The 27,568-nt window shown below is 36.9% G+C and overlaps 1 protein-coding gene across 2 annotated transcripts; it reads right to left on the minus strand.

The window, feature by feature from the left end:
* Window positions 1–1,514: 1,514 nt before the first annotated feature.
* On the minus strand, window positions 1,515–26,939 carry LOC124409923 (scavenger receptor class B member 1). Of its 2 annotated transcripts, XM_046887891.1 has the most exons (7): window positions 26,630–26,939; window positions 13,976–14,313; window positions 11,484–11,981; window positions 10,742–10,940; window positions 7,405–7,613; window positions 4,383–4,644; window positions 1,515–1,849 (listed from the first exon to the last, which is right to left on the minus strand). In XM_046887891.1, exons 1-6 carry the CDS (start codon window positions 26,685–26,687, stop codon window positions 4,399–4,401), a joined length of 1,548 nt encoding a protein of 515 aa, XP_046743847.1. In that variant the 5' UTR covers window positions 26,688–26,939; the 3' UTR covers window positions 1,515–1,849; window positions 4,383–4,398. The 2 variants fall into 2 exon arrangements, with proteins under 2 accessions (XP_046743847.1, XP_046743846.1); XM_046887890.1 differs by lacking the exon at window positions 1,515–1,849 and having other exon boundaries at window positions 2,865–4,644.
* Window positions 26,940–27,568: the final 629 nt, after the last annotated feature.

The raw sequence follows: 27,568 nt of genomic DNA on the forward strand, positions 1-27,568 counted from the left end.
TTTTATCGCCCCGAGAAGTAAATTTTTAAATACACGAGCAGCTCTTATACATATATACCTGGTCGAAAATCTGTAGCAAAGAAGCAACTAGAATTTCGTTTAGCTCAGCTCAGTATTTCAAATATAAAAATATATATATCGCTAACAAAGAATGTTATTTATTCACGTGTGCTAACACATATACATATACTACAGTCTGGATTGTTTCATTTTTATTTTCGCGTAGAAAGGAAATTGTTTAGTGTTTTTTTTTTCAATTTCTAACAATGCAGACTTCAAGTTGACTTGTAGTTACTCATTCCATCGTTTTCTTCTTTACTTTTTTTGTTTTTTTTTTTGTCGAAAAGTATTAATTTCTCTACGTACGGTTGTATCTTACTTAAAATCTACCTTTTATATTATACACTAGATTTAAAATTGGAGTTATCACGTTCGAAGCTGATCACTCGCCTTCGAATCCTGCACGACGGTGAAAACTATCGGTTATAATTAGCAAACGATTAAGAAGTAACCACTCGTTTTCATAACTGGCGGCATAGCGTTTAAACTCCGAAAATCGCGAGGACGGTTATTTCACGTTTATAAGGCTGATTCTTCGGGCATGTTAATCATTACAAGCATGACGAACCGAGAAAATTTACTATAAAATTGCGACATCATCATGTCGTAATTAAGTTGTTACTAAGTTTTATTGTTTTTCTCGTTACTGTGAAACAAGTCATCATAACGTTTTTATAAAATTGTTCATTTATCAAAAACTGCATGTCAATAGCTGACGCTATTTAATTATACTCTCGACAAAGCTGCAAACATCATCGTGTCATGATTATTATTATGCATTATAATACGCACGTGGTTGATAGATCGATTTTTCGGATCAGCACCTCGCGCTTTTTCATGCGTATGTGTGGTTATAAGGTTCCTTCCCCTTTTTTGATCATGTACGCGGCGCCTCGGTACTGTCAAACAAGATTATATCCCGTGGTAAACTGGCAACTGACGGTTTGTTGAGGAAACTGACCGATAACCCCACGACATCGGGGGTGCAGACGCGTGTTTATCTTTACGAGAAAGGCGTGGAATTTTTCATTCATTCAATACCGTACGACATTGTAAGTTATGTACGTTAGTATATAACGTCTGCAGAAAGGCCAGTCACGAGTTTTGAGAATTAAGAATAATAATTCGTATTAAGAATATTTGATATGTACTATATGTAGAAATAAAGTTATATAATGTGTATATAACACTGCAGCATGGCAATTAGTGGCTGATATCAGAAATGGCCAGTTACAATTATTAATATACCATGATTACTTACGTTAATTGTTATTCATTATTGTTGTTGATATGTTGTTATATTGTTAAACTTCTTAGAAATTTAAGAAAATTAAAAATTAAAAATTATGTAATATACTTATAATTCGTGTGTTAAATTTTATGTACCTTTACATGTATCTATATACGGTTGATACAAAAGAAAAAAAAAAAAAAAATTAAAATTTATATACTTATTGTATCTGTTAATTATTGTATAAGTCTGTTTATAGACATTTCATACGTATATGTATATAGATAAATTATTCAACTGATAATAAATTCAATCCTCATACACGCATATGTGTATACTATAATATAAATGTTTATACTTGTTGTTGCAAATTCGTTTAACTCTTTCTATCTCATACATTTATAAATATATAGTAATCTGAATACTGGATACATACGAAAATATAAACGTGCATCTTTTTATAATACGCGTGGCATACTGTCGTGTTTGAGCCAATGCAGCGTGAGTGTGCACGAACCGGATATATGTACATATTCATATACATATATATATATATATGTGCATATACATAACGAACGAAGTAATTACCTGCATATCATACACGACTATTTGGCATATTTTGATTTTTATTGTACAAAAGTATGTATAGATATATTAAATTGAGCTACTTAAAACTCGATTGTCTAAGATATATATATACATATATGTAATATGTATACATGTATACACGATGTAGGTACTTAATAAAGTAGAATACATTAAAATAACAATATATGTATAATAATATTACAACGTAAAACATGTACAAAGAAATAATAATAATTATCATAATATTGCAGTATAATAATTTTGTCAATATAATTACATTGAATCAAGTGGTTTTGTCACTCTACTTTCTCTTACGTATTGCAAGTATTTGTCCTTGATCGCATTTCTCGTGTGATTACACATATGAACTTAATCATCCCATCATTTTTCTGTATTTTGTACGTTATACATAGACGATAAGGATCTCACAGATATTTTCTCCCTTGCAGAATCGTGCAACGTGTAAACTACGAACGGTATATTAGTTGTAATAACGCGTTGCTGCACCAGACGTTAGTACAAATATAAGTACAACACAGTGATTGAGTAATTACAACACGTAATATTGTATAATAACAGCTGTCCCTGGACGGATTAAAGTTTGTTAAGAAAATTTTAAACTGCGGTATGTTATATACAGATCTTAAGATCTGCTGGAATTTGCTTGAGAAATTGAACGAATGAGAGAAAAGAGATTCATTTATATAAATTATCTTATACCCGATGTGGTTACAGTTGCACGCCTAATTTATATTTCTACGCGTATGTTATAACTATACTTTGCGTTGCATTTCTTCTATACTATATTTACCACCATATACGTATAAATATAATATATGCCTAACGAAATAGACACTAATGTTCCGTCTACTTCGTTGGATATTGAGCGTGATATGTGACTAATATACGTGCTTAAAACGCTACCGAACTAATAATTTATGGTAGAATATACATAATCGTAAAACAAGTAATACATACGATAATATACGAAAAAATAAATTTATAACAAAATTATAAGCAAACGCGCGTTTTATACATGCTTGGCTTATAACAATCAAACTTGTTTTCTCGTCTTCCTCCGCCTCTCAATATCTCGGACAAACATTCTGTTATTCCCTGCAGCTATGCGACATATCCAATATTCTTGTCTGACAAATATTTAGTCCGAGCCTTCGGTATAATTATAAATTGATCAACTGGTCGATTCTGTCGTAAAAACATACGAAATATTCGATTAATGGTCAGAGCTGCGAGCAGATTAAAAGACAAGTCGACTTTATACCTGCTTGCCCAATACAAGTTCCGCTTCGGACGAGCTAAGAATAAAATACGTATAATAACCATTGTAACACTAAATTACCAAATGTTAAATTTCACAGACAATTTCAGATACACCTATGGCGACTTCTTCGTGCTTTAAAACGGCCAGGTTATAAAAATATCAGTTGAATATTGTATTCGTATACACTGTGTAGAAACTGTCAAAGCGTGGTCAAGGATTTTTCGAACCATCTCAAATTTTGTAAAAAAAATTACGTACTTTTCATCTATAATTGAATATACATGGAATGCCTTTTATCTATCGTTCGTGAAATTTTCAAGCATGTAATTGATTTTCACAAAATTTATTTCGTTTGTAAGATTATATTTACAAAAGTCGTTCGTTCAACTTATTAATTTAATCGACAATTTACAAAGATTCTTCGTGCGTTACAGCTCGCGTATCATAATTACAGTAAAATTGTTTAGATAAAAATTTGAAGGCACGTTCGGTCAATTCGGATTTAAAAGATTAATAAACTTAATAATAATATTAATAATAACAACAATTCCCTAAAACGAAGACTTTCTACTATTACGCGACTATAGATATAACGTCGACATTGCTTTCATTACATGCGATGCGATTGTTACAGGAAATAAAATATCTACTACATTATTACAATTGTCAATTGCGAGTGCCAGACTCTCTGCGTTCTCGTTAAACGCTCCATATTGGTATTATCGTGTTTAATTGTCTCCTATCATATATAACTATCTGCATGCGTATGATACATAAAGATTTGCAGTAGTTACGAAATTTGTATTACGCAATATGTACATTATGAGAACGTGAAGTGAGACAATTAATGCGAAGAAGATTGGTGAAAAGTATAACCCAGGAAATAACAATAATATTAGTAATAATATTAATAATAATAATAATAATAATAATAATAATAATAATAATAATAGATAGATAGATAGAAATTATAATTAAACGATTGTCTTTAAAATGAAATTTGATCGAATAAAACAGTGTCATCACAATAAGTTAAACTGTGGCACGCAATACAAATGTGACATTACGTGAAGGAAGATCGTTAAGAAACAAAGAAACGGAGAGGGAAAAAACACAACAATATCATCGATTCTCGAAATTCGTACTCTCAGAATCGAGACTCCGCAAGTTATAGGGAGCCGATGGCTGCATCTACGTTGCGCGTGTTGGATGTACGTATACATTGTCAAAAAGGGAGTTACGAGGCTCCCGATGGGTTTTGGAAACCCGGGTTCATGCCGGATTTCCCGTTCGCCGGAAGCGGGTTGCTCAGGTGGAGCTTCTCTTGGCGTCTCGCCGCCCTCGCCAGGCACATCAAGGCGCCCACAAGGACGATCAAACCGATCGCCCCCAGCGCACCGGAAACCGCTGCTCGGGCGATCGGAGGAACGTCGACGGCCATTTTTAATAGAGACCTCATTTCCGTCGGGAGTTCATCGATTCCCTGAAAAATAAAAATTTCGTTTCAAGTACTTTTAACACGTATTATCAGCTGTTGCGTGTTACAATAAGGGATGCATTTCTAAAGTCATCCCCGCTCGAAGTGTAATACGATAAAAATTTTATTATATAAAAATAATTCGATGATAAAGAAAAGAAAGGATATATGCGAGCTTTTAGGTCACTATCTTGATAAGTATTTACCTCACGGAGATGCGAAATTGCACATATGTGGGTATACCTATGTAGAATAGACGTATATATGTAAAAACAAGTTTTTTGATCACTGGCCTTCAATATTATTCTGCGAATTATCATCGATTTTTCAGTAACAAAAATTACCATTGCCAGCCTGTTACAAAAACGACTAGTTTTGAGAATTAGCCAACTATTCCAATGTCGACTCGAGTCAAAACAATAAAATCAAAACCAAGATAGAAGTCTAAAAAAATAATATCACGCAAAGAATTAAAATACTTGTACGAATTTTACTGCACAGGTAAATATTGCGGATGGTCCAAATTCTTCTCTATGACTAGCTCGCTTATCTAATGATACAGTATGGTAACAAACGATCAGAGGCTGTGGTTAGTAATCGGTGTATAGTTTATAGTTACCTACGAATGATCGTAACGCCTCTGCGACCAGAATGATGTAATATAAAATTATCGGCGTATTAGCTTTACATAATGAGTCCCGAGTAATTAGTATTGGTAATTACCAATAGAGAAGCATCATTGATTTTAATAACTAACAATATACGACATAATAATGAGTTGGCAAAATGTTTAATGCACATCATAAAATGGCAGAAGTAGTTGTTATTCGATGTTATGAGAAAATTATTTTTTTCTGCTCTTCTTAGTTGTTGTTGTGCATACGTTGATAAACCTTTCCGCTTTATTATTAATTAGTAGATCCTTCAGAGAGGTCTTTAAGTGATTATACGTTGCGATCGTTCGAAATTGCCACAACCTTGGAATCGGTATAATAAGTAATTTATTCGTCATCGATTCAATCGTACATTTATCGTGAACAACCATGGACAAACAGTTTGTGACAAATGATAAGTTCCTTGTCAACTTCAAGTACTGTGCAAATAATTCTCGTTGTTTTTACAACACATACACACGCCACGGTATTTCACCTTTTATTTTGTTTTTATTTTACTTCATTCTTCATTCCGTAGAGAAGTTAATGGCAAAATCTCGAGTCACGAGTCTTCATAAAGTGAGACCACCGTGCATGGTAAGGCGAAATTAACAACCGGTTAATCAAAAGCGGCGTCGAGAGTCGAGGACCGCGTTTCAAGTATCCCACCGTAAATCAAGACATACATATTCAGAATAAAAGAATAGAATTATTTACTTTTCCACATCGCGTGCCCCGGGAAGGTTTCAAAGGGATTTGCCAAGCCTAATTGGAAGGATGAGAGAAACTCGAAATTATGGGTGCAATGAATTTTCACGTGAAGTTTGAAAAGAAGTGCAAGAAAAGAATCATTCCCACTTTCCGAGGATCGCTTGAATGAAAGACGGTGGATTAGAACCGGGTTTGAAATCACTTATGGAAGGTGAGAAAACTCGTTTGTGATCGACTCGTTTCAAATCAAGATTCTTCCTATACTATAACGCGCAATATAGTAAGACCTAAGCGAACCCCGATATATTCAAATGAAAGATCGATGAAGCTCCGGTGTTAATATTATTTCCAGTTGATGATAATCATAAAAGCAGAATGAATGGAAAAAGGCAAAGCAATAAAAAAACGAAGCAAGATTATTTTAAGAAGATTCTTTAACGGATAATGAATTCCTTTCTATATGTTACTTTGGCGAATTGAAACCTGATCTCATAGAATAAATTCTGCATGAGAAAATCCAAGCGAATATCGTTCCTTTGTCGATTCGTTTTTGTATCCTTCTTCATTTAGTTGCCTCAAACATGAAAATTATTTCCAGGCACGTACAATGAATAAGCATAGTTTGTCTATGGCTAAGAGTGAGCTCCCATTCATTATCGGGGAAATTTTTTTTTATGAATTACTAGCATAACGGATAAGACTTTTAAGCGGGTTTCAACCCAACGTAATTTCACCGCAAAACTGCTTTCGTACTATGCGGTAAATGGAAAATCACCTCCTTTGTGAGACTGTGAGAAAGGCGTTTACACAAAGGCGGTACATTACGAATTTGTATAAAGCGAAGAGAAATAATAGGTAATTATATGGAATTAGGTCGGTGCAAGTATGTGCAGTGTATGTACAACATTCACCGAACAAATTTTTCATCCGAAATAAATTTTACCGTCCTAGAATATAAATTTGAAAATTTTTGTAAAAAGATTGAATTTCCAAAATCGAGTGATCACCCAAAAAAATGTGAAATTCACGGTTTCATTTTATTATATTATTAACGTAAATACCCTGCAGCGTTTTTATAATCAACCGGTTAATTCACCTTCGACATATTACTTATATATATATATATATATATACAAGGTTCGAATTGGTACATCTGCAGATGTAAAGGTCCCTATAATAATTTTGTCCCAGATTTATAGAAGGTAAATGTAGAAAGAGTTCGATCGATAAGTAAAAATTGCCAATATACATATACATATATATATATATACGATGCGATTCGTTAATCGATCCGTGCATTAAACTTTCCACATTTACCGAAATACCCGAAATGTTTGCTGAAAGTAGTTACCCAGAAGCGATAATGTTAATTATATAGTGAAATAACGAGGATTGAACTTACATCGTCGAACCACATGATGGGAAACACGATGTCGGGGAAGGTAGCGACCTGTTTAATGTCGCTCACCTGGCTAACGGCCAGATTTATCTGTACACGAGCCCTGGCCCTTAGGGCTGTACCCATATTGGGTTGAACGTCGATGAATAGCTGATGTTTCTCCGCTTCACCCGGTGAAATCCCCGTAACTGCTTCTCGCAGCATCGGATCGGCTGCGATAAGAAATGCCAAATTATTCGTCAATGAAAAATTACAAACTGGTATAATGGTATTCAACGTGTAATTACATTATGAAGCATAAATATATACATATGTACATATATACATACACTAACACGCGCTGATTGTGAGCAAAAATTGAAAAAGGCAATCGAATTTCTGATGTTATTTATGTTAATTTAAAATCGAGGTCAGCCAAATCCGGTGATTTAATTTTGTAACTGTATTTTACAATAAAATACCAAGTATCGATAATTTTTTTTTATCGATTGTAAAACGTATACACACCGCAAGTGACGTATTATTGTTATTGTTGTTATTATTATTATTATCATTATCATTCTGAATGCCGTGCAGCTTTCAGCAAGGCACCTTAAATACATTCATGCACCTGTATAATATCGTTAGCACCGATTGTAATTTGTAGACATATTGGTATTGCTGAGTTTGCATAAATTACCACGTTACGCAACATTGCTGAATCTCGTCCATATAGGTACACATATTTATATGAATATAATCGTACACTGTGTACATACAGCCTTTCTATATGTCTACATAATATGCTGTCGTTTGAAACTGAACCGTTACTAAAATTTCAGTTGAATTGACATCAGAAATAATTTTCATTTTTTAGATATAATCGTACATATATCCACTCTGTACGCTAGAACAAAAAGAAGACATGAAAAAAAAATCTAACGTCAAGTTGAATCTCTTCTATTTTTCAGTGTTCGGTATGTAATATTTAATAAATTACGATGTAAAACGTCTATCGAGTTTATAGCAATGCTTACCACTTTTAAAAGAAGTAAATATGTTTATTTACATACGTTGAAAATGTTGAATAAGATATTTCACATAAGCCATCAATTTAACGGTACAGAAAATAGTCGTCTATTATATTAATTACGACGATTTTTTTCAATTATTTATTTACGAAACACACCACCCGCAGTCCAGTTACAAATATTAAAATTAAGATAAGGTCGTACCAACATTGAAATACAATAAATTTACATCAGGCGCCAATAACCAATCAATGAAATATGTACGCAGTACAAATATTCAAAGACATTCATCCTGTATATGTACACTCGTTCATTTGAATTCATCACTCGCGTTACGAATGTTTCGTAAGCATATAGATATTTAATTCATAGCTGACATATTATGTTTGCGAGTAGGTACGCGACTCGTTCTTCTCGAGGTAGAATGATTAAAAAAAAAAATTTCACAACCTTAATACACCTGCGCCTATGATAATCGTGAATCTGTCCTGAATCGTGTTAATTTTAAATATAAATTTTTTACAAAATGAACGAATTTACCGACGATTAGGAATTTATTCATCTACCTAATTATGTATACGTATAATAATTTAGCTGCTTAGAGAATTTAGAATCGTCTTAGAATAACGAAATTTCCCAGTGAAATTTTTATCCGCTCTGTGCGGAAACGAAATTCGTGTATACATTAATTCTGCGATTCCATATATATCGCATAAACGTACGTATACATATAATACCTGTATGCCATACGCATGTACGTTCACGATTTCACCGGTTCGCGACGATCATTGCAGGGTATAATGTATAGTATAGCCTCAAGTAGGCGTAGAGAAAGAAAGTAAGAGTGTAACGGCGTGGGCGTCAGTTTTAAGAATGAGAAAAAACGAAGAATAAGATAGCGAAAGTTGAAAAAAAAGACAAAGAAAAACACTATAACACATTTTACATCTATATGTATAAGAAGTTCTCACAGTTTACTATAAGTTATAGACGCAACTCCCGCTACTTTACACTATATGTAACTAGACACATATAACTACACATAACACAATAATTTATGAGAACGTAGCACTTTTGGATCCCACGCGTGCGAAACAGGTACAAGAGTTTTGTGTTTAAAATACATTTAAGACTGGTGCACAGCTGTTTCTACTTTAATAATAAAACCACACGAGTATATAATTGCCACACAAAATATACTGTATAGTAGTAGATTGGTAGTAGTATGTAGTAGCAATAGTAAAAGAGGTCCCAAGGCGAACGAGAGTCGATTATCAAGAGTCGGGTGCACCTCGACACATCCGGTAAGAAAAAAAGTTTCTAAACCGGAAAAAGAGAGGTATAATATGCAGAGAGAGAGAGAGAGAGAGAGAGAGAGAGAGAGAGAAAGAAAGAGAGAGAGTGAGAGTGAAGCATTTTCGAAAATGATGAGTTTACTTGCGCTTTCCACGTTCATTCTACACATACAGACAATATATGTTATACTGAAGTGATTCACTTCCTTTTACAACGTTTTCCGGGAATTATATTTGGCAATATTTGACAAGGACTTTGTCTGACATTCGAGCGTTGACTTGCATACCGTTTCAAGAACGTCCTCATAATCTGACGAAACTCACGGTCGTACCGAAATAATTTGAATTAACCGCCTTTACGCGCTACAGCGTAACCTCGTAAACGATGTTGAGGTGTGCATGGATGTGTGGTACATAGGTTGATACACCATATATACCTCAGCATCGTTAATTTTCATACATATACAAGCGCTACGGGTGTTGGGTTCTGCTTTCACTACGGGTTAACGTACATTGTACATTACGCCGACGAGGTCGCGTAAGTTTCGCATTCAATTTTTTTCCTTCATTCCTACCTGACGTAATTCAGCCGCATAGGTGTTTCGATTTCCCGACTCACTGAAGAAATTTCAGAGCACGTAGTTGAAAAAAGAAGGAGATAAGAAGAAAAAAAAAAGTGCGAAAAAAGAAGAGAAGTGGCCAGATAGAAGAAATGATTTTCAAATACACTTCGCAGTTTCGAAATTTAATGTCCTATTATATGTGTATACCAATGATGTATATATCATACACCGATATAATGTTAATTGGTTAATTCGCGTGCAGAGATTCGTTTCATATTGGACCTTTATTAAGCCACAAAAATCACATAGCGGTATACAGGAAATTGGCTATAAGTAGGCCGACGCCAAGACACGTTTACCTTATTTTATTGACGTATAATCATGGGTATGAACCCACTTGTTATATAAGAAGGGAGAAGAGATTGTGGAGAAATTTAAAAAAACTTTTAAGCATGTGTAAAACTCAACTCACCCAAGTAGAAATGCGGAAAACTGAGAAGAACCGGCGAGTCGTATTGGCAGAGAGACGCGTTGAATGTTCCCTCGGGAGCGCAGGGAGGACCAGTCGGACAGAAGCATTTCTGAGAGGGAACGCGTGACGGAGAAGCAAAGACGTCCGCAGGAGGAACGAATCTGTATCCAGGAACTCCACCCGCGGTCATAACCTCTTGCTGAAATGTACGCGATCGATGTAAAAAAAAACTGTAGAATAATTAAGGCCTCAAAGAAAAGCGAAACAGTAGCAGCGGCTACGCAGTTCAGTGACGTGGCAATGAGCTAGGGAGTTCTGGTGTCGTAAGTTGGTAACACTGACGTAATCCGTCCGTGTTAGAGTACATATAAAGTAGAAGAGTGTTCTTCGTGAGCTGAATTCTCGATTATTAGAATTTAGTTGGGAGTGAAATCATACTCCAGTGACTCTAGCCGTTATTTTGTTTATCATGAAACAACATTTGATATGAAACGAGGTTGGACAAAAGGCGTGAAGCAGAAATAAAATTACAAGTGTGAATAAGAGCAGCCATTTTGATTCTGCGAATCTGCCTGAAAATATATGGTAAAGAACAATCTTTTCTTCGATATATAATGCGAACCAAAAATTGTCGGGCGTTGTTTCACGCCAAATATTTTTACCGAATGAATACAAGTGATCCGTGCCTGAACCAAGAAGTCATGAATAAGGCAAGAACCAAAGTCGAAGACCGTGTACTAACCTTGAAGACGAGGGGCAAAGCGCGGCAAAGATCCTTGTCGAATACGCGGAGGACCGTGTGCTTCGTGATGTGGGGAGGGAATATGCTGCCGTCACTTCCGGTGACACTGTCGCAGTGCGGGGTCGACCAGTGTCCGAGCCCCTTCTTGCCGTTCCATCGTTCCAACATTCCGTACTTGGTGATGTCGCCCTGACCCGAAAAGATAGTGTAGAGATCCGGCGAGGTCCCGTTCTTGTTGTAGAGTAACCCGAATTGGTCGTAGGGCAACTTCTGCTCCTTAGGGACGACGTCCTTCGCCAACTTCAGTAGCGGGTCTTCGTAGCCCCAGAGAAGCTGGCCGACCGAGACCTCGACGAACGGCTTTATCTTCAGGATATCCATTATCGAGGCCATTGCCAGACGCAGGAAACGCGCTGCGTGTCGCGACTGACTCGTCGCTGAGAGCATCGGGATGTTCGGAACGACGACCAGATCGTCCTCGGAACCAGCCGAGAGCTCCTAGATTGAGAAAAATGGCCAGATTGGTCAAATGGATGTGTTCGATCTTTGGAATTAACTTGGGGGATGCTGTAGTCAGTGCTTACCGACCGAGTAAAATGTCACCCAAGTTTTACCGTTATTAAAGCCTAACGCATCAATTACGTTGAACTCACGCAGTTAGGGGTTATTTTTTCTTTATTGCGACTTTTTGGGATTGAAATAAAGATATTTTACTCGGTCGGTAACGATTAATTATATCGTCCTCTCAAGTCGCGACTACTGACACGTATAATACAATAGCATATTTTTTGCACCGAGTACAGCGATAATTTGGCGATTACTGACAATTGTTGCATTCGCACGATTTCACGGATCCAATTTTTTATGAAATCGGAAAATTTCAATTTCGGATGTAGGTGATCCTCGATTCAGGTGCGTCGAGAAAATTATCTTGACACCTTTTATTCTCTAATACCCGCCACGTGTATTCATTTACCAACCAAATATGGTAGAGGAATTATATATAAGGAAAAAAAAGTCGTGAAATAATTCCGTGAAATTCTAAGTATATCGCCGCAGGTTCAAGGTTCACGCGGCGTAATTGATGAAAGTGAAATGTGGCTAGTCATAAATGGGCAGCGATGTGAGCGAGGCTAATTTGTTTTTTTAAATTTGGTGAGACTTCTGTCCCGAAAAAAAGTATAATACGCAACAAACTGAGAAAATATCGTAGCAAAGTTTAAAATAGGGCGTTACAAATCTTGCATATACATATACAGTTATATTAAGGAAACGAGATGCCTAATCATGTCGTAAGGTTTGTCTTATACTATACCGCTGGCTGAAACTTTCGCTGTAATGAATTCATTCGCAGAATTGAGTTTTGTTCTGTAATTAACAAAAATCGTCTCATAATTCATCATGTAGAAGTTAAACTGACGAATCAAGTCGCGTGATGAAACGAACTGCAGAGATTTACTGCACGCTTTGCGGATCGACGCGTAAGATATTGAAAGTGTGTCTATCAATCCATTCGCTCCTCACACGGCGAGCATGAACGATCAATTATGCAATTGCAGCCAAGTTGTACGACTGAAATATTTTTTTGGTTTCGAATTTTACCGCCGAATATTGCAGGGTTCTAAAAGACTCGTGTTATAGTCTTGCGGCAACAATTCGACATCGTGACATATTAGGCTGACTTAAGAAGCACGGGTCGTCGTTCAGCGATGGAATTACGACAGCCAATGTGTAAATTATTTCACTGCTCAATATTTTATGCCTGCATCTGGTAGTCGGCGTGGTTCTGAAATAGGTGAAAAACGAAACGAGCAATATTCCAAAATGAGGTAATCCTCGGGATCGTTGAATTATTCCACATAATTTAGCAACGCGCGTCAAACATTTCGCAAATCGCATATTCAATGTTAATTTAATCTTCTCGCGAGTACATTCTTTCTTCTCAACGTATATTTTTATGTCTATAACACCACATCGACGTTTGTCAATCACATGAAAATATTTTTTACACAAAATCGAATGCAATGTGATAAAAAGTGTTTGCACAGATCTGTGCATCAAAACAGAAAACAATGAATCACGCCTCGCTGTTGTTCCTTCTTTTCATTGTCCCCCAAGTATACTTGCATTGCTTGGAGACACAATCGACACTAAGGATTACCAAATTATGCACTCTGTTCACGACTTGTTATTTGCCTCATTGATTTTCCATTCGTGGTAGCCAAAGAGTGCATAAAAACCGGTATCGGTGCGGCTTACGACGAATTCCAAACTTACGCAGGCCTATGGATCGCTGATCTATTCTTCATAAGTGATAAGATAAATTTTTAAATAGATCCTCGTAGCTCAAGCATATGTGGCAAAATATCTTGATGATATAAGGATCGTATTCACAATATACGACAATCTTTTAATAAAATGAATGACAAATCAATATCGGTTTTTGTCCAACAGCAAATTATTTCAAGTAAAATTTGGATTCAAGAACTAACCGGGGCGAACTCGAACTCCTTCCTTATTTTGTAGGTAACAGTATCGTTGTCGTTGAACTTAACGTCAGCCTTTGACCACCGTTGGACGTAAACGTAGGGTCCGAGTTCCTGCAGGGCAGGTTTTTCCCCGCTGTTCAAGAACTCGTCGGCATTAGTGACGTTGTAGATATACACGGCCATTTTGGGCCTCACCGGGGGTTCCTTCCACCATCCGTAAGCCCGTCCACCGTCCCGGAGGGCGACTTCCCTGTCAACGAGAGCGTCGACGATCTTCGGGAAAAGCGTTGCGAGTACAGCACCGATGATTATGAGGAGAACGCCGACAGCCACGGCTGCCCCTGAAAAATAAAACGGTATGCATAGTGAGTGAGCCATGGGTTTGATTTAGTGGGTTTATGGGTCGTCGACTTCTGCATGCTTCGAGAATCCGCGGAGCCAAGACGCGTGAAATTTTCACAGCTAATCTACCTGACTGCGGCAGCTGTGGGCGGAAATTAATTTGCGGTGAGAATTTAAGCGCCAGAATCAACGGCTTCTCCACATACAAGATAGAGGATGTTGTTGGGATCGAGGAGAGGACAACAAACCGGAGATAAAATATATGCGATAGCAACGGAAAATAAAAAAGACCAACGACGTCACGAACGATATTCGCAGAGCTTTATATACATCCGCATTCAAAAACCGGTGTGAATAGCCTGTTTATATACGTATAATAAATGCCGCTGATCGTTTTACAACCCATTATGGAAACAAGTGATGTGCTATTTAGTCCCACGTTAAATACCAAGCGTTGTTCAAGCTGTATCTATTCCATCGAGGAATGTGTGTATAGGTAAAGTAGTTTGTGGATTAGAATCGTCTTTGCATATTGTAATTATTGTCAGCACGCAATATATCGCTTGGGTTAAAAATCTTAAAGTTTTCACCTTACAACTTGCAATACGAAACGGCACGATAACCTACATATACTTTGTACGTTAATGTTATGCACGAATACTTTGTAGAAATTACGGTTTGCGGTTAACCGAAAAAAGCATGAAGCAGGCGCCTCTTGCGGTTCATCCACCGGTTCCATTTGTAGCACATACATGCAAGCCAATTCGTTACATGTACGCGGAAAATACTGAACATCGGGAAAAGTTGGGTTTCCTCGTTTATTAGGCTTGAAAAATTAATTCCGAAGCGTCAACAAACGTCCAACCACGTTGCTCGGCCAATAATTGTTGAGTCATAACCGGAAATTTTTTTCAATTTCATGCATCACGTAATTTCGAATATAAATAATCCATTTTTTTCAGACGAAATGTAATACATGATTGTAGAGCACTTTGATCATTGGATAAAAATAAACGTCCGAAAGCCTAAAGTAAAATACGTAGAGAAAATAAATATTATTACAATTCTAGAAAAAACTCATCTAATTCACGCAATAAATACGTATCTACAAGAATAAGTATAGACAAGCTTATGGCGATGAGAATTAATCTTGAAACAATATTGTAAGAAATTTTTATTCTCTCTTCACGTTCACACGTACCTGCTATCTATATCAACCGGAATAACTACTGGGATGATCGATTCGATCTTTGTGTAAATATTATGACTATGAATGGCGAATAAACATTGACGCAAATTGTTTAAATGTATAACTAAAGTTAGCGATGTGTCGATCATCTGATGATTGTTAAACCAAAGTGCGCATTGAAATTTATTATTCGTTACGTTAGCTCTGCCAGCTCAGCGGTGTCGACGATCTCGTGAATCACCACGTGATGTGCAGAATTATATTTTCTCATTAATTTATATAAATGTACAAATATTATACAGCGACAAACGTCTGACAAGATTTCGAATTTCCGTGCGTCTAAGATTTCACTTCGATATTTTCTTCGACGATTTTATTTGTTTGTTTCTCTTTTTTTTCCCCTCGAATCCATCACGTATAGAACATCTGAACATACATACAACCGATGATATTTATAATGGCAATAATAACGGCATGCAAAAGAGTAAAAAAGAAAATAAATAATCCAGAAAGAAGAGTGTATAATTAAAAGATCGAAGAAAGAAAAAAATCATAGATCAGCGACACGCTCGAATTTCTCTCTGACAATCAAACGTCGTCGTCGATTCGGTTCGTTTGCTGCTGTTGCTGCTGTTGCTGCTGCACACCTGCATAACAATTTTCTTGAATTTCAATCAATATTATACCGTGTCTATACTTTTTGCTGTTAGTAATTATCTCCATAGCCTTGGCTGCGGCAAGAGTGAAGGTACGCAGATGGATGAAATACCTGGCGAGAGTCCGCGTCGACGAATGTTGAAAAACTATTTTCGACCATTGATATAGGTATGTAGATACATAAGTATAGGTATAATATATATATTAAAGCTTTATACACGCACGATTCCAGCAGCGTTTAGGATTGAAGAGAAATAAAAATTTCGCGTTTATTTCACACTCAATTTCAGTGAAAGTATGCAGAATAATATAAGCAGCAGCAGCAGTAGAAGCGAGCGCACAGCCAATGCACTGCACAGTGCCGATATAATCGATGGTGATTGCTGCCGCGTCTGTACCGCGAAATTGCAGCCTTATTTTTGCAAAGCTAGTAGTATTCACGGTACAGTGCGGGAGAATATTTTCCATACACTTAAAATCAACGCGATGCATGTATTATACTTAAGTCGTAACGGTAAGGCTGCACGTAACGTAAGCCATGATCGAGAACAATGCTCGAGTGATTTTTAAAGGTAAATCGTCAAATCAGCGAATTTACCGAGTACATTTATTGCACAACGCAAAAAATCCACGTTCAAATTTTAATTATGGTTTTTTTTTTCTCTTTAATTATTTGTACGCATTTTAGATAAGAAAAATAAAAATAGTCGGTGAGTCAATGATTTTACGTATATTTCGAACTTCCTGTATTGTCGAAGTATTTTAAAATCGTTTATATTATTGGTCGTAGAGAATAACTGGGGGGGAAAAAAAATAATAATAAAATAAACTAAAAAAATTTTAGGGCAACGTAGCTGGAACTGAATTAAATGTCCGCTAATCGAATAAAATTTAAGGAAATTAAAACGGATCAATGTTACTTGTTGTTAAAAAAAGAAACCATTCAAATTCGCACTTCTTTTAACTCGAAGTACTTACGAAATTCAGAATCTTGTGAAAAATATAATCTGATCGCGTATATTTAGCGTGAGTAACGGAAAGCATTATACCTCAAGTGGTGTGAGCTACTTTCAACAATTTTTACTTTCTAGCGAGTACTGTAATATTATAGTATAGTATACTATAGTTATTCCTCTCCAATTGTGCAGCTCGCGGGATGTATTCGTGAGAAAGCTTATAACAACTAGCTCTTCTGTGCAGGTACAGCTGCATTATATTCCACAGTCTTTGAATATATATAATAACGTCGGATTCTCCCGCGCATTTATTTCATGCTCGAGAATTCGCAAGAGGTAATCGCAAATTGCGGTACTATCTATATATATATATATATATATATATAATATGTAGGTACCGGAAATGCACAGCTATATAGACATATATATATATATATATATATATATATATATATGGTATGTATTTTCTATTCACTATGAGCACTTAAAATTGTAGAAGTATAATACCTGTCATAGACAGACGAGTGATGCAAATGTAAGCTACAATAGATAATACAGGTGGATATAAACAATCAGACGAAATTTTAATACATATATTTGCATGTCCGTTGCAGCGACTGACTTTTTCAACTTCATCGATGAAAAATTCTCCCATCAAAGGATCTTCGATTAAAATAATCACTTTTCACGGTGGATAATATGTTTATCAGTGCAATATAAATTTAGTCGAAAATCGTGGGTTACAGAAAGCACGACAATAATGTATCACGTTATACATCGAGAAGATACCGTTGGCATAAAATTTGCACAATACAGGATTCGAGGGGTCCGCACGTTCGCTCTTATAAATTGCCTAATGCATAATTATCATTTGGCTTTCCAATCAGTGAAAAATTCCGTGTAAAAACGTTCATTTTATTCGTTGTATATTTTAAATGTCCCGACGTTCATCCCGAGAGTCACAAATATAATCTGTGTTGTTGTTTTCGAAACGCTGTCCTTCGCTGGACAACCACACACACGCACACACGCATACACACACTCGACATGCTAATTCGCTTTCAAAGTATTCCGCACACCATAAATGAATCACAGGCAAAGCTTACATATACGAATCGGTGAAAACAAATTTCTTCTTCGGAAAAACGTGATTTGAAAATCAAACAACTATGGTATTGCGCGATTCAATTACTCATCGCTGCATACCGATGTAAATTCATTTTTAAAAATATAAAGGTATATAAATAACATATGCATAAAACTGTATTTATTTACCACGACACTTGCACTTCATTTTTTTTTTTCTTTTTCTTTCAATTTTTTGATCCCTTTTTTCTTTCACTGCCACAAAATTCAACTACGAAAATAAATTGGGGAGCAGCAGAGCTGGAGACTCCACAAAGATGCAGCTGATCCGAGTAATTCTGATCGATAAATGAAAGGTTTTATCCTGCAGTTTGTGGCTCGCGCAGACGTTCACGATCTCGATTGGGCAAACGATATTTTACGTAATTTCAAATCGTAATAAGATCTATGCGGAATTCTCCCGCATCGTGTGAAAGAGTGAAATCGATGTTGTCAGCAGAATCGTTTTTTCCCCTTGTCCATTGTTTTTTTTTTTTTTTTTTTTTTTTGTATTTTTTTTCTACTCTTTTGCTTCTTTCCTTTTTTTTCTTTCGCTTTAGAACCGCACCGAATGGATTAAAATCGCGAAAATGAGATCGATGCAGTGATTATCGTAGATCACAAGTGTATAAACGCTGTATTGGCGGTAGTGAAAATACATTTCCGGTGTCAGATCAAGATATTGCGGGGGTATGCAATACCTACAGTGTAGTCCATGCATGCATTCATGCCCCATAGCCATCGTGCATTACGTGTCGTTATCGGTCATGGAATATTTCACGTAAACTGCAGCGATCGCAATCGAAAAGATTTCCGTGAATGATAAACGAGCGGTCGAAAAACATACCGAGTCTTCGATCAACAATTATCATTTTGGAAAAATACTTTGACCGTTATATATATATATATAAAAGAGACAAGAAGCTTGTTTTTTTTTTTATGAAAACAGACTTATTCTTGAGGAGGAAATTGTTTCTTTGTTTTTTGTTGTTATTTTTTTTCATTTTTTTTTTTTTAATTTCACTTTTTTAATTCAATTGTTATATGCACTGCAGACACAACGAGCCCCATGCTTTTTAGGTGTGGTCTTCACGTAATCGAATTATCCCATATAACGTGCTGCATGCAGCCGTCGCGTCGGCCGAGATGCCTGTCAAACAGGATCTGACGTAACGAGAAAACACGTGAAAACCTACTACACGTAGATAAGTACAATAAGGATCATACGTGAGAACTCGTGAGGTCCAGGCGTCCAGTGAACGAAAGCAAAGAAGAAAATAACTTCCATCGAGTGTTCTCATAAGCCTGGATTTTATACCTATGCAGGTGTTATACTATACCTACACATACTTAGCCTCTTATTCGACACAGCTCAATGTGCCGAAAACAGCATTTGTGACACGTTCAACGTCGTTTTCAACGTCGGGCGATTTAACGATACGATTGTCATGAATCGGGAGAAATTCCCACTGTACTTATGATATATTAAATGTATTATTGCAGATAACGAGGTCGTGACGATTCTCCGTTTATGGAAGTATATGTTTATTTATGTGTGTATGCATTACAAATTCAGATCCATGATTGACGATTCTAAAGCTCTTGGATACCATTTATTTGAAAATATTACGAATTTTTTATTTTTGAACCAGTATAATGGAACCACCATTATAAATTTTGGAATTTTGACCATAAATTTGCTATCGGTGAGCCAAAAAACCTCTGCCTACTCATTTCTATCACAATCCAAATACTTTTTTTTTTCAATACCATATTAGATTCGCTGTTTTGGATTTTGCAAATCTGACCTCAGATTCGTAATCAAGGAGCTAAAAAAAAATCCTATGGTACCAATTTTCATTTGAATCCGTTCACCCGTTCTCAGGATATCATTTTTATTTTATTTTTTCAAATTTATTATTCAAATAATTCAAAGAGCACCGAACCGATTAAAGCAAAAATCTAATCAGTTTTAAGTCTGGAAAAGCCGCGTCGATTAAGACCAAAATCGTTAAAATCCAGTAACTCATCCTCCATCCGAAAATGGTCGGAGGTTATTCTCTGTGTCTCGAAACGTCAAGATCTAGTGAAAACTCAACTTTTCACTTTCGGGGTGATTATAAAAACAACTTCCTTTTTTTTCTGAAAACATGGAGAAACGGAAAGTTACAAATTCAACACTCTTAATCATACCGTTAAATCTTAATTATTCTATTAAAATAAATTTTTATTGTAGTGAATGTTGTATATAATTGTCGCTAACCGAACAAGCCGTGAATAATTTTTGGTCTTCCTGTCGTTAGGGAATCAACTGCAGCTTCGTGCGATTGTTATATGATTTGAACCGTGGTGACGAGTGATTAATTACAGTTAAGCGATGTAGTACAATGAGTTTCCGTGCGTCGCGAGATAAATTGAATTTTAATATCATAGCTGCAGCAGCATCGTGTATAGTTAACTATCGGGTATAACACGTCCCGTGTATCAACCACATATCAGCTTATATACCTACTTATCGTAATAAACGATCAAATAATTATTATAACCACCACCGAGAAAGAAACTAGAAACGGTCATGCGAGGAGTCCGTATTTAGTAATTGAGTACGATCGAAAAGTTGAAAGGAAGAATAAAAGAAAAGCACACGAGAAATAGAAGTTAAAAAAAAAACAATTAATAAATTAATATCATGAATGTGTATAAATTGAGGTGAATTTAATTTTTTTCACCACCCATCGTCGTTTTGCAACGATTAGGTATAAGTGGGTCAATTTCTTTCGATTCCGCGACCATGCAGCGTTGCTCTGGTCTATGAGAATCGACACGCTTTTCGCCAGGAATGAATCTCGCACGCGCGGTTTCATTCGCAAGAGGATGAACCTCGTTTCGAAGATCATATCCCGGGAAAAAGAAAAGATAGGAGATCGCTTTGCTCGGCATTAAAGTCCCCGCAGTGACTGGCGGGGAGAAGTTAATCAGCGAGATTAGTGTATATATATATACACTGTTAGAAACGCGGTGTTAAATGTAACACCGAAAATATTCAATAGAAGTCGAAGCCATATTTTGGTGTTGATTTTAAAATCACTTGGCCTCAAGAGTCGAACGATTTACACCAATAATCTTCAATTTTTTTGAAACGGTGAATTTTATAACAGTTTTTTTTTTTTATTAATAAATAAAATATAATCCTAATCGTTCCACAGGCGTGTATCGGGAAATATTAACATCATGCCGAGATGGATCGCGCATGTGGCCGAAATTGGAGAGAGACGGTTTGTTATGAGCCGAGGTTCCCACCTAGAAACTGCTCGACGTGGATTCCGGGTATACCGTTATTATCACCCGGGTAATATAACTGAACATCGTACGTCGAGTCAAGAGAGCATTCGAGTAAAGACACGAACTCATAGATATCCGGCTGTATATGCTAATCGCACGCGGGATTTTACAGTTCTTTGTAACCTGCCTGCACAGCATGCTGCAGCATCTCGGCATTTTTGTTTGTCTGGTGTCTTTGGGTTGACCCTTTTAGTCGTACGTTATGTTGTGCTGACAAGTTAAGTTTTGTAACAAGATAATATTCCGTGATTTTCTGAGGTCGCTGATTATGAATCTGAAATAAAATTTCAAAAATTCAACGTTGCGGATTCAATATAGCGGAAGAAATTTTTTTTTTTTTTTTTTATTTACAAAATCTGATTTCAGATTCGTAATGAGCGACCCCAAAAAACCCTTTGAAATTGTATTTTCTCCGGATTCAATGAAATTTGAAATTTACGTCCGCCATGTTCGATCCATCGTATATATATTGAATTCTAAAATCGAATTTCTGATTCGTAATCAACGAGCCCAACGACTTGAAATTTATGTCAAACATATAGATATACCCATTTTTATGTGTAGAGAGGTAACTTTCTCAGAAATGAATTATACCCTCAACTTTAACTATTTTTTGCAATAAATTTGATTTTAACGATAATAATTGACATTACATCGCAATATTACTTTCAAGTATTAAAAACCAATTAGTATAATATCAAAAATAGCAAAAACCGCAGAGAAATATGTTGAAAAGTTCTCTATACCTACATACGAAAAATGGATATAAAATAGATAAAGATACTTATCATTAACTATAACTCAAAGGTTTAATGGCGTCACGTGACCCGGCCCCGTGTGTAAAATCCGAAATCCTGCATTACAAAAATGCCCCGAGGTTTCGTATGATACGGCCTCGAAATCGTTCGCATATATAATGTCCTGTACGCTTTATCATTCATTTAATACACCCTCTGCACCCATTATCCGCAATTTATTCGCCGGTATAATGTAATAAGGATGAACAGCGCATAGAAAGTGTCGTTAATTCGAATCAATCGCGTCACCATCTGTTTCCCGTGAAATAATCACGCAGCGAGTAGGTATTAGATACATCCACCCTGGCGAGACTTTTAAGGGAGCAGCCTACCAAATATGTAGTCAGCACAAGGGGACACCTGGATGAATATGAAAAACATTTCTTTGTCAAAATTCAGTGTCGAGATGCGATGTTGAAGATGCGCGTGTGTCGTTTCATGCCTTTCATACCGGAAGTTTTCCACAGCGATGCTCGCCGCTTTGAACTTCTTTGAATTCCATTTTTGTTCGTTTATGCAACTAATAAAAATTATTTTTCCATCACTGTTACTAATTGCTTTATAGATTAATAGATTATATAATTACCAGGCTTCAATCGTCAGAGTTAAACGAACGCACTTAATCGAGAGTAAATATATGTAAATGACGTTGCGTTCCTGGCGTCTATAATACAATTCGTAATTTTCCTTTATCGGTATGTTTCATGTGATTTTCTAGCCGCGGTGTAAGAAATTCATGGAGAAGCGTACCGGCAACTCGCATGCATTGAAATCAAATTCGTCTGACGAAATGCGCAAAATATATCCCATGCAGTGCGCGACCGTGATTTCACAACGGACGTTTTATTTTCATTCTGTATGTCCTGCCTTGTTGTGGTTGTTGTTGTTGTTGTTGTTGTGGTTTCCTTTTTCTCCTCACCTCTGTTCCCCTCTTTGTTTTTTGTATCCTTTGCACGTGACTTACACCACCCGAGGTTTGCGACAGCCTAAATAATACCTTACGAAACATACCTACCCATTCATGATGGTATAAATATAAAAACGCTTTGAGGAATATCCGTCACAGAACAGCGGAGCTATTTTCATTGCCCAGTGGAAGAGAAATATTTGACCAACGATTTAATCACCTCTTGCCTGCAGACGGCTGGTGGCTTTTAATTATCATAAATTGGAATATATCGTACGATTGTTGTATTTTTTATTTATTTTTATTTTTTTTAACAACATTTCGCACGCGCATCTTCGATCGAATTTCACTACCGGAAGCAGAATCATTCAAGTTAGAAGCAGAAACGCGGAATCGTCAAAGGTGTTAAACATTCAGGATTGCCAATGCAAATTTACTTCGTTTCGCAGGCTTATGATAATTAATCACAAGGACGTTATTTATACATGAATATATCTATATAGGCGTGAAGGATTCGTTAACTTATAGACATTATATGTATACAGGGTACGAAGAGAAGGCCGGTGGCGAATTTATCACAGATCAAGATCACCGTTTGAACTGTAACGAAATTTTGGTTTTTCGATATTTTATATCGCGGTTGTATTTTTTTTAGTATCTTTTTTCTTTTCTTTTTCTCTTTGATTTCAATCATTGAGACGAGATTCAAAACCTCAAAAGTTGGCTGACTTTCACTATGACGAACTAATTCTTCGGCGAGGAATTACATTTCTCCGGTATTGTACACCCATTTAGAAAAGTGTCCTGGCTAATTTGGCAGAAAAAAAAAAAGGTACCGGATAAATTTGTAGTCGTGCTACGAATGTAAAACAGAGACGAAAAATATTGAAATTTCAAGCACGAATAGTGTGAGTTATTGTCGAGGAAAATATTTGTGCCGAGTAAGAAAAAAAAACCACGATTTCTTAACAGCGGTTCAATTTCTTGATTACTAATTTAACTCGCTCGTCGTACTTTGATTTTTAGCTCACATTTCCTCCGAGGAAATACGTTCACTCACGCAGAAAAGTTTGCAGAGTTAAAAAGTGACTGAAAAAAGACTCGGGTTTAAAGTTTAGAGAAACGTGTACAAGGAAAAGTGATTACAATACATTATAAATCAATATCGTAATACTCAGCGAGCGGAATTATGTACGATTTTAATTTATATCATGCGCGATGATGACGCGCGGCGTTACGTTGGACTGCAAATTTAATTGCTTATACGTGTACAGCTAAGTTGACCCCGTTTTTTTCCACCACACTGTTGCATGCATACAGTGAGACAGCCGTTAATTAGAAAAGCACGAAATTCTGCAAAAAAAATAAACTAATAAAATTCGAACAATATCTCATGTCGTGTGTCTCTCGTATGGAGAGTCAGCTGCCCTCTCTCCTTGTGAAAGTTTTTATCTTTACGCCTACTTTTAATCTGGCTATTTTGATCGATCGTTTTCTTCAAATTCGCCATTTACTCCAATCGCTTAAACACATCTCGCCTGTCGCTTGAACACTTTTTCGCATTTTCTCTAGGAAGTATAACAAACACGAATATAATACCTGGATGTAACAATAATATGTGTGCAGACAGGCACATACACGTGTATTTTTGTATGTACGTACAACGCATCACGAGCAATGGCCGCACGATTAAACTAGGGTCCATCATACAAACAGTTTTATTCAACTTGGGCTCTACTTTCTAAAATCCTGTGCTCAAACTCCTCGCATGTTACATACAATATAGTAGGTACCGCTTAGATGGATATTACGCATAATGTAAATTCGAAAACCGCGGAGCTGTGATACGGATCAGGTTGTAAAAAAAGTCACACACACATACACATTATAACAAAGATATTTATCTACCAAAAATTTAACAAAATTTTATGAAATCCATTATCCAATTCATTTTCTTTTTTCTTCGTGAATGTAAAAAAAAGAAAGAAATAATTTTCTCCGCATAGTGCGTGTGGGAAAAAAAATTGCGACTTTACAAACGTTTCAATGCTGGCAGACGATCGGTTAAAAAAAAAAGGGCAGTGACTGACCAAAGAAGAAAACTCCGATCGTCAAGCACGATTGTTAGTCGTTACACGCAAGTCAGCCTTGGCGGAATGCAGTTCGTAAGGTATACGTCCATGTGCCGCACACTTATTACGTACGCGTATTATGGTCATTACGTACGGACAGAAGAGATAGTGTGCACCTCAAATGCGGCATTATCGGTATGCCGTACACTTATGGGGTATCTGTACGTACACTTTATACAATATCAGAGGCAGCTACCGATCCTTCGATTCTTCCGCAATGAATTACGCATTCGATGCTGAAGGTAAATTGAATTGGTCCCGAGCTTCCTCCAAGATGTTACGAAATTTTCTAGGCCCGAGGAAAGTTCCGGTTCGAAAGGAAATTACTCACACTGTATAGTTTAGTGGATTTTATTTTGTGTATTATATTTTTTTTCTTTTGCGGAATCGGATTTCTCGGGTATAAGGTAGTAATGTTACAGCTCGTACCTTATACTGCACGCGACAATTGAGACCAGACTACTCGATAAGCTTCGGCGTGAAATGAAACTCGTGTAACGTATATTACTGGTATTCAGTGCTCCTGGTTTTACTATAAGCTCGTGATTACCTCTGTAAAGTTGGACTTGATGTTTTATACGTGGAGAACGCGGTTATCGGGATTCATGCATGCGATATACTGTACATGTAACACGCATTTTCACCTTGGACATAGTTATGGGTAAAACGTGTGCCGCTGACGACCGATTGGGCATAACCGATTCGCGACGATGCCTGTGGAGCGATTTTTCCAATTCAGTTGCCACAGCTTTGACGTTATAGACCGTATAATGTTCGTGTCTCTCGTCCAACGATAACCTACATTCGTATTATTATCATTATTTACAGTCTAAAAACCGGTAGACGGTGAAATTTTTATTTCGATATTTATCGCGATTTGTTTTATGGGTTTTAACCTGTGTACCTGTATACGTACCTACACCTGTAAAATATGTTTATTGTATAGGAAGCTCTTGCAGAATATCTCTTTTAACGAGAGGAGGGATTCGAAACTGATATCGAAACTCTCACATTTTATCTGACGAAAATGTTCTAGTCAAAAATATATTATAAGTATAGACAACATACGCGATATTGTTATCCTAATTGAAACATTACTTGTAACGAAGCTCTAAAACTCACGATTTGTACCGTATACAATACAGATAAAGTGTAATTTACGCGATAGAAAATTATCCGGAAATAGAAAATAAAGAGAGTCTCTACTTACACCATCGCCTGAGAAATCCGCCCTGAAGTTTGGCGCATATTCCTCTGTGCACCCTCATGTCTGTCGCCGACGGTCTCTTCCCACTTACAAGAGTTACAAGCACTGATCCTGGCCGTCGTACTTTGGTACTTTGATACTTTGGTCACTCGACCGAGGGCCTCACATGCACGGCAGCACCTCGAACGTAATACGTACTCCACCGTTACTCCGAAGACATTTACCGGCTCCACAGGTCTCAGGATGGAGAAAGTTCCTCGAGACTTAGTGTACAAAGTGTGTCGCGGCAAAGGTGCTCTCTTGCAGCCTGTGCCTTGTAGCACACCGAGTACCGCTGGCTGTTACAACGACGAGAGATGCGTGCAGGCCGATCTATCTTTCACCTTTCCACCCTTGTCGCTGATCAATCCTCGCTCCAACTTTCTTTTCGAATAATATAAATAATAAATTTTTTTAATCGCTTCGCTGTTTACTGCAGTGGACGGTTGCCTGGCTGGTAATCGCAGTTGTTTCCTCGCTCCCTTTTGTTCTTCCCAAACGAACCCGGTTGTATTATTAACTTATGTATATGGTTATTGATTATCTTGGTCTTCGGGCACCCGCGATCTTCGGCAAAGGTTTCCTTCCTCCCGCGCGATCGAGACTGTAAAGCGAGCGATCGGAACGAAGGCGGCCCGGACACTAGATAGCCACGGGTTGCTCAGGTGAGCAATTTGCCGTCTCCTCCCCCCTCCTCGCTGGCGACTTGCTCCTCCTCTTCTTTCTCTTTTTCTCTGCACCGCACTCCACGCTCGAACCTATATACCCAGCCACAAATTGGTTGGCATGTAGCTCTTGTCGAGGTGAGTCGATGCCGATCAGGGTGTGCATGACACGTCGCCTGTGCCTCGATTATAAGGGGTGCGGATGATTGATCAGGCATCGGCGGAACTTGTAGGCGCA

This window comes from Diprion similis, chromosome 8 (assembly GCF_021155765.1).
Source record: "Diprion similis isolate iyDipSimi1 chromosome 8, iyDipSimi1.1, whole genome shotgun sequence".
NCBI classification, from domain to species: domain Eukaryota; kingdom Metazoa; phylum Arthropoda; class Insecta; order Hymenoptera; family Diprionidae; genus Diprion; species Diprion similis.

What these genes read in the sequence shown, in the direction of transcription:
- LOC124409923 (XM_046887891.1), bottom strand. Translation starts at nt 26,687, where the DNA reads ATGAGGGTGCACAGAGGAATATGCGCCAAACTTCAGGGCGGATTTCTC. An exon ending in AGGAGTTCGAGTTCGCCCCG is followed by an intron (nt 11,982 to 13,975) that starts GTTAGTTCTTGA and finishes TTCTCAATCTAG; the next exon opens with GAGCTCTCGGCTGGTTCCGA. An exon ending in CTTTGCCCCTCGTCTTCAAG is followed by an intron (nt 10,941 to 11,483) that starts GTTAGTACACGG and finishes CGTACATTTCAG; the next exon opens with CAAGAGGTTATGACCGCGGG.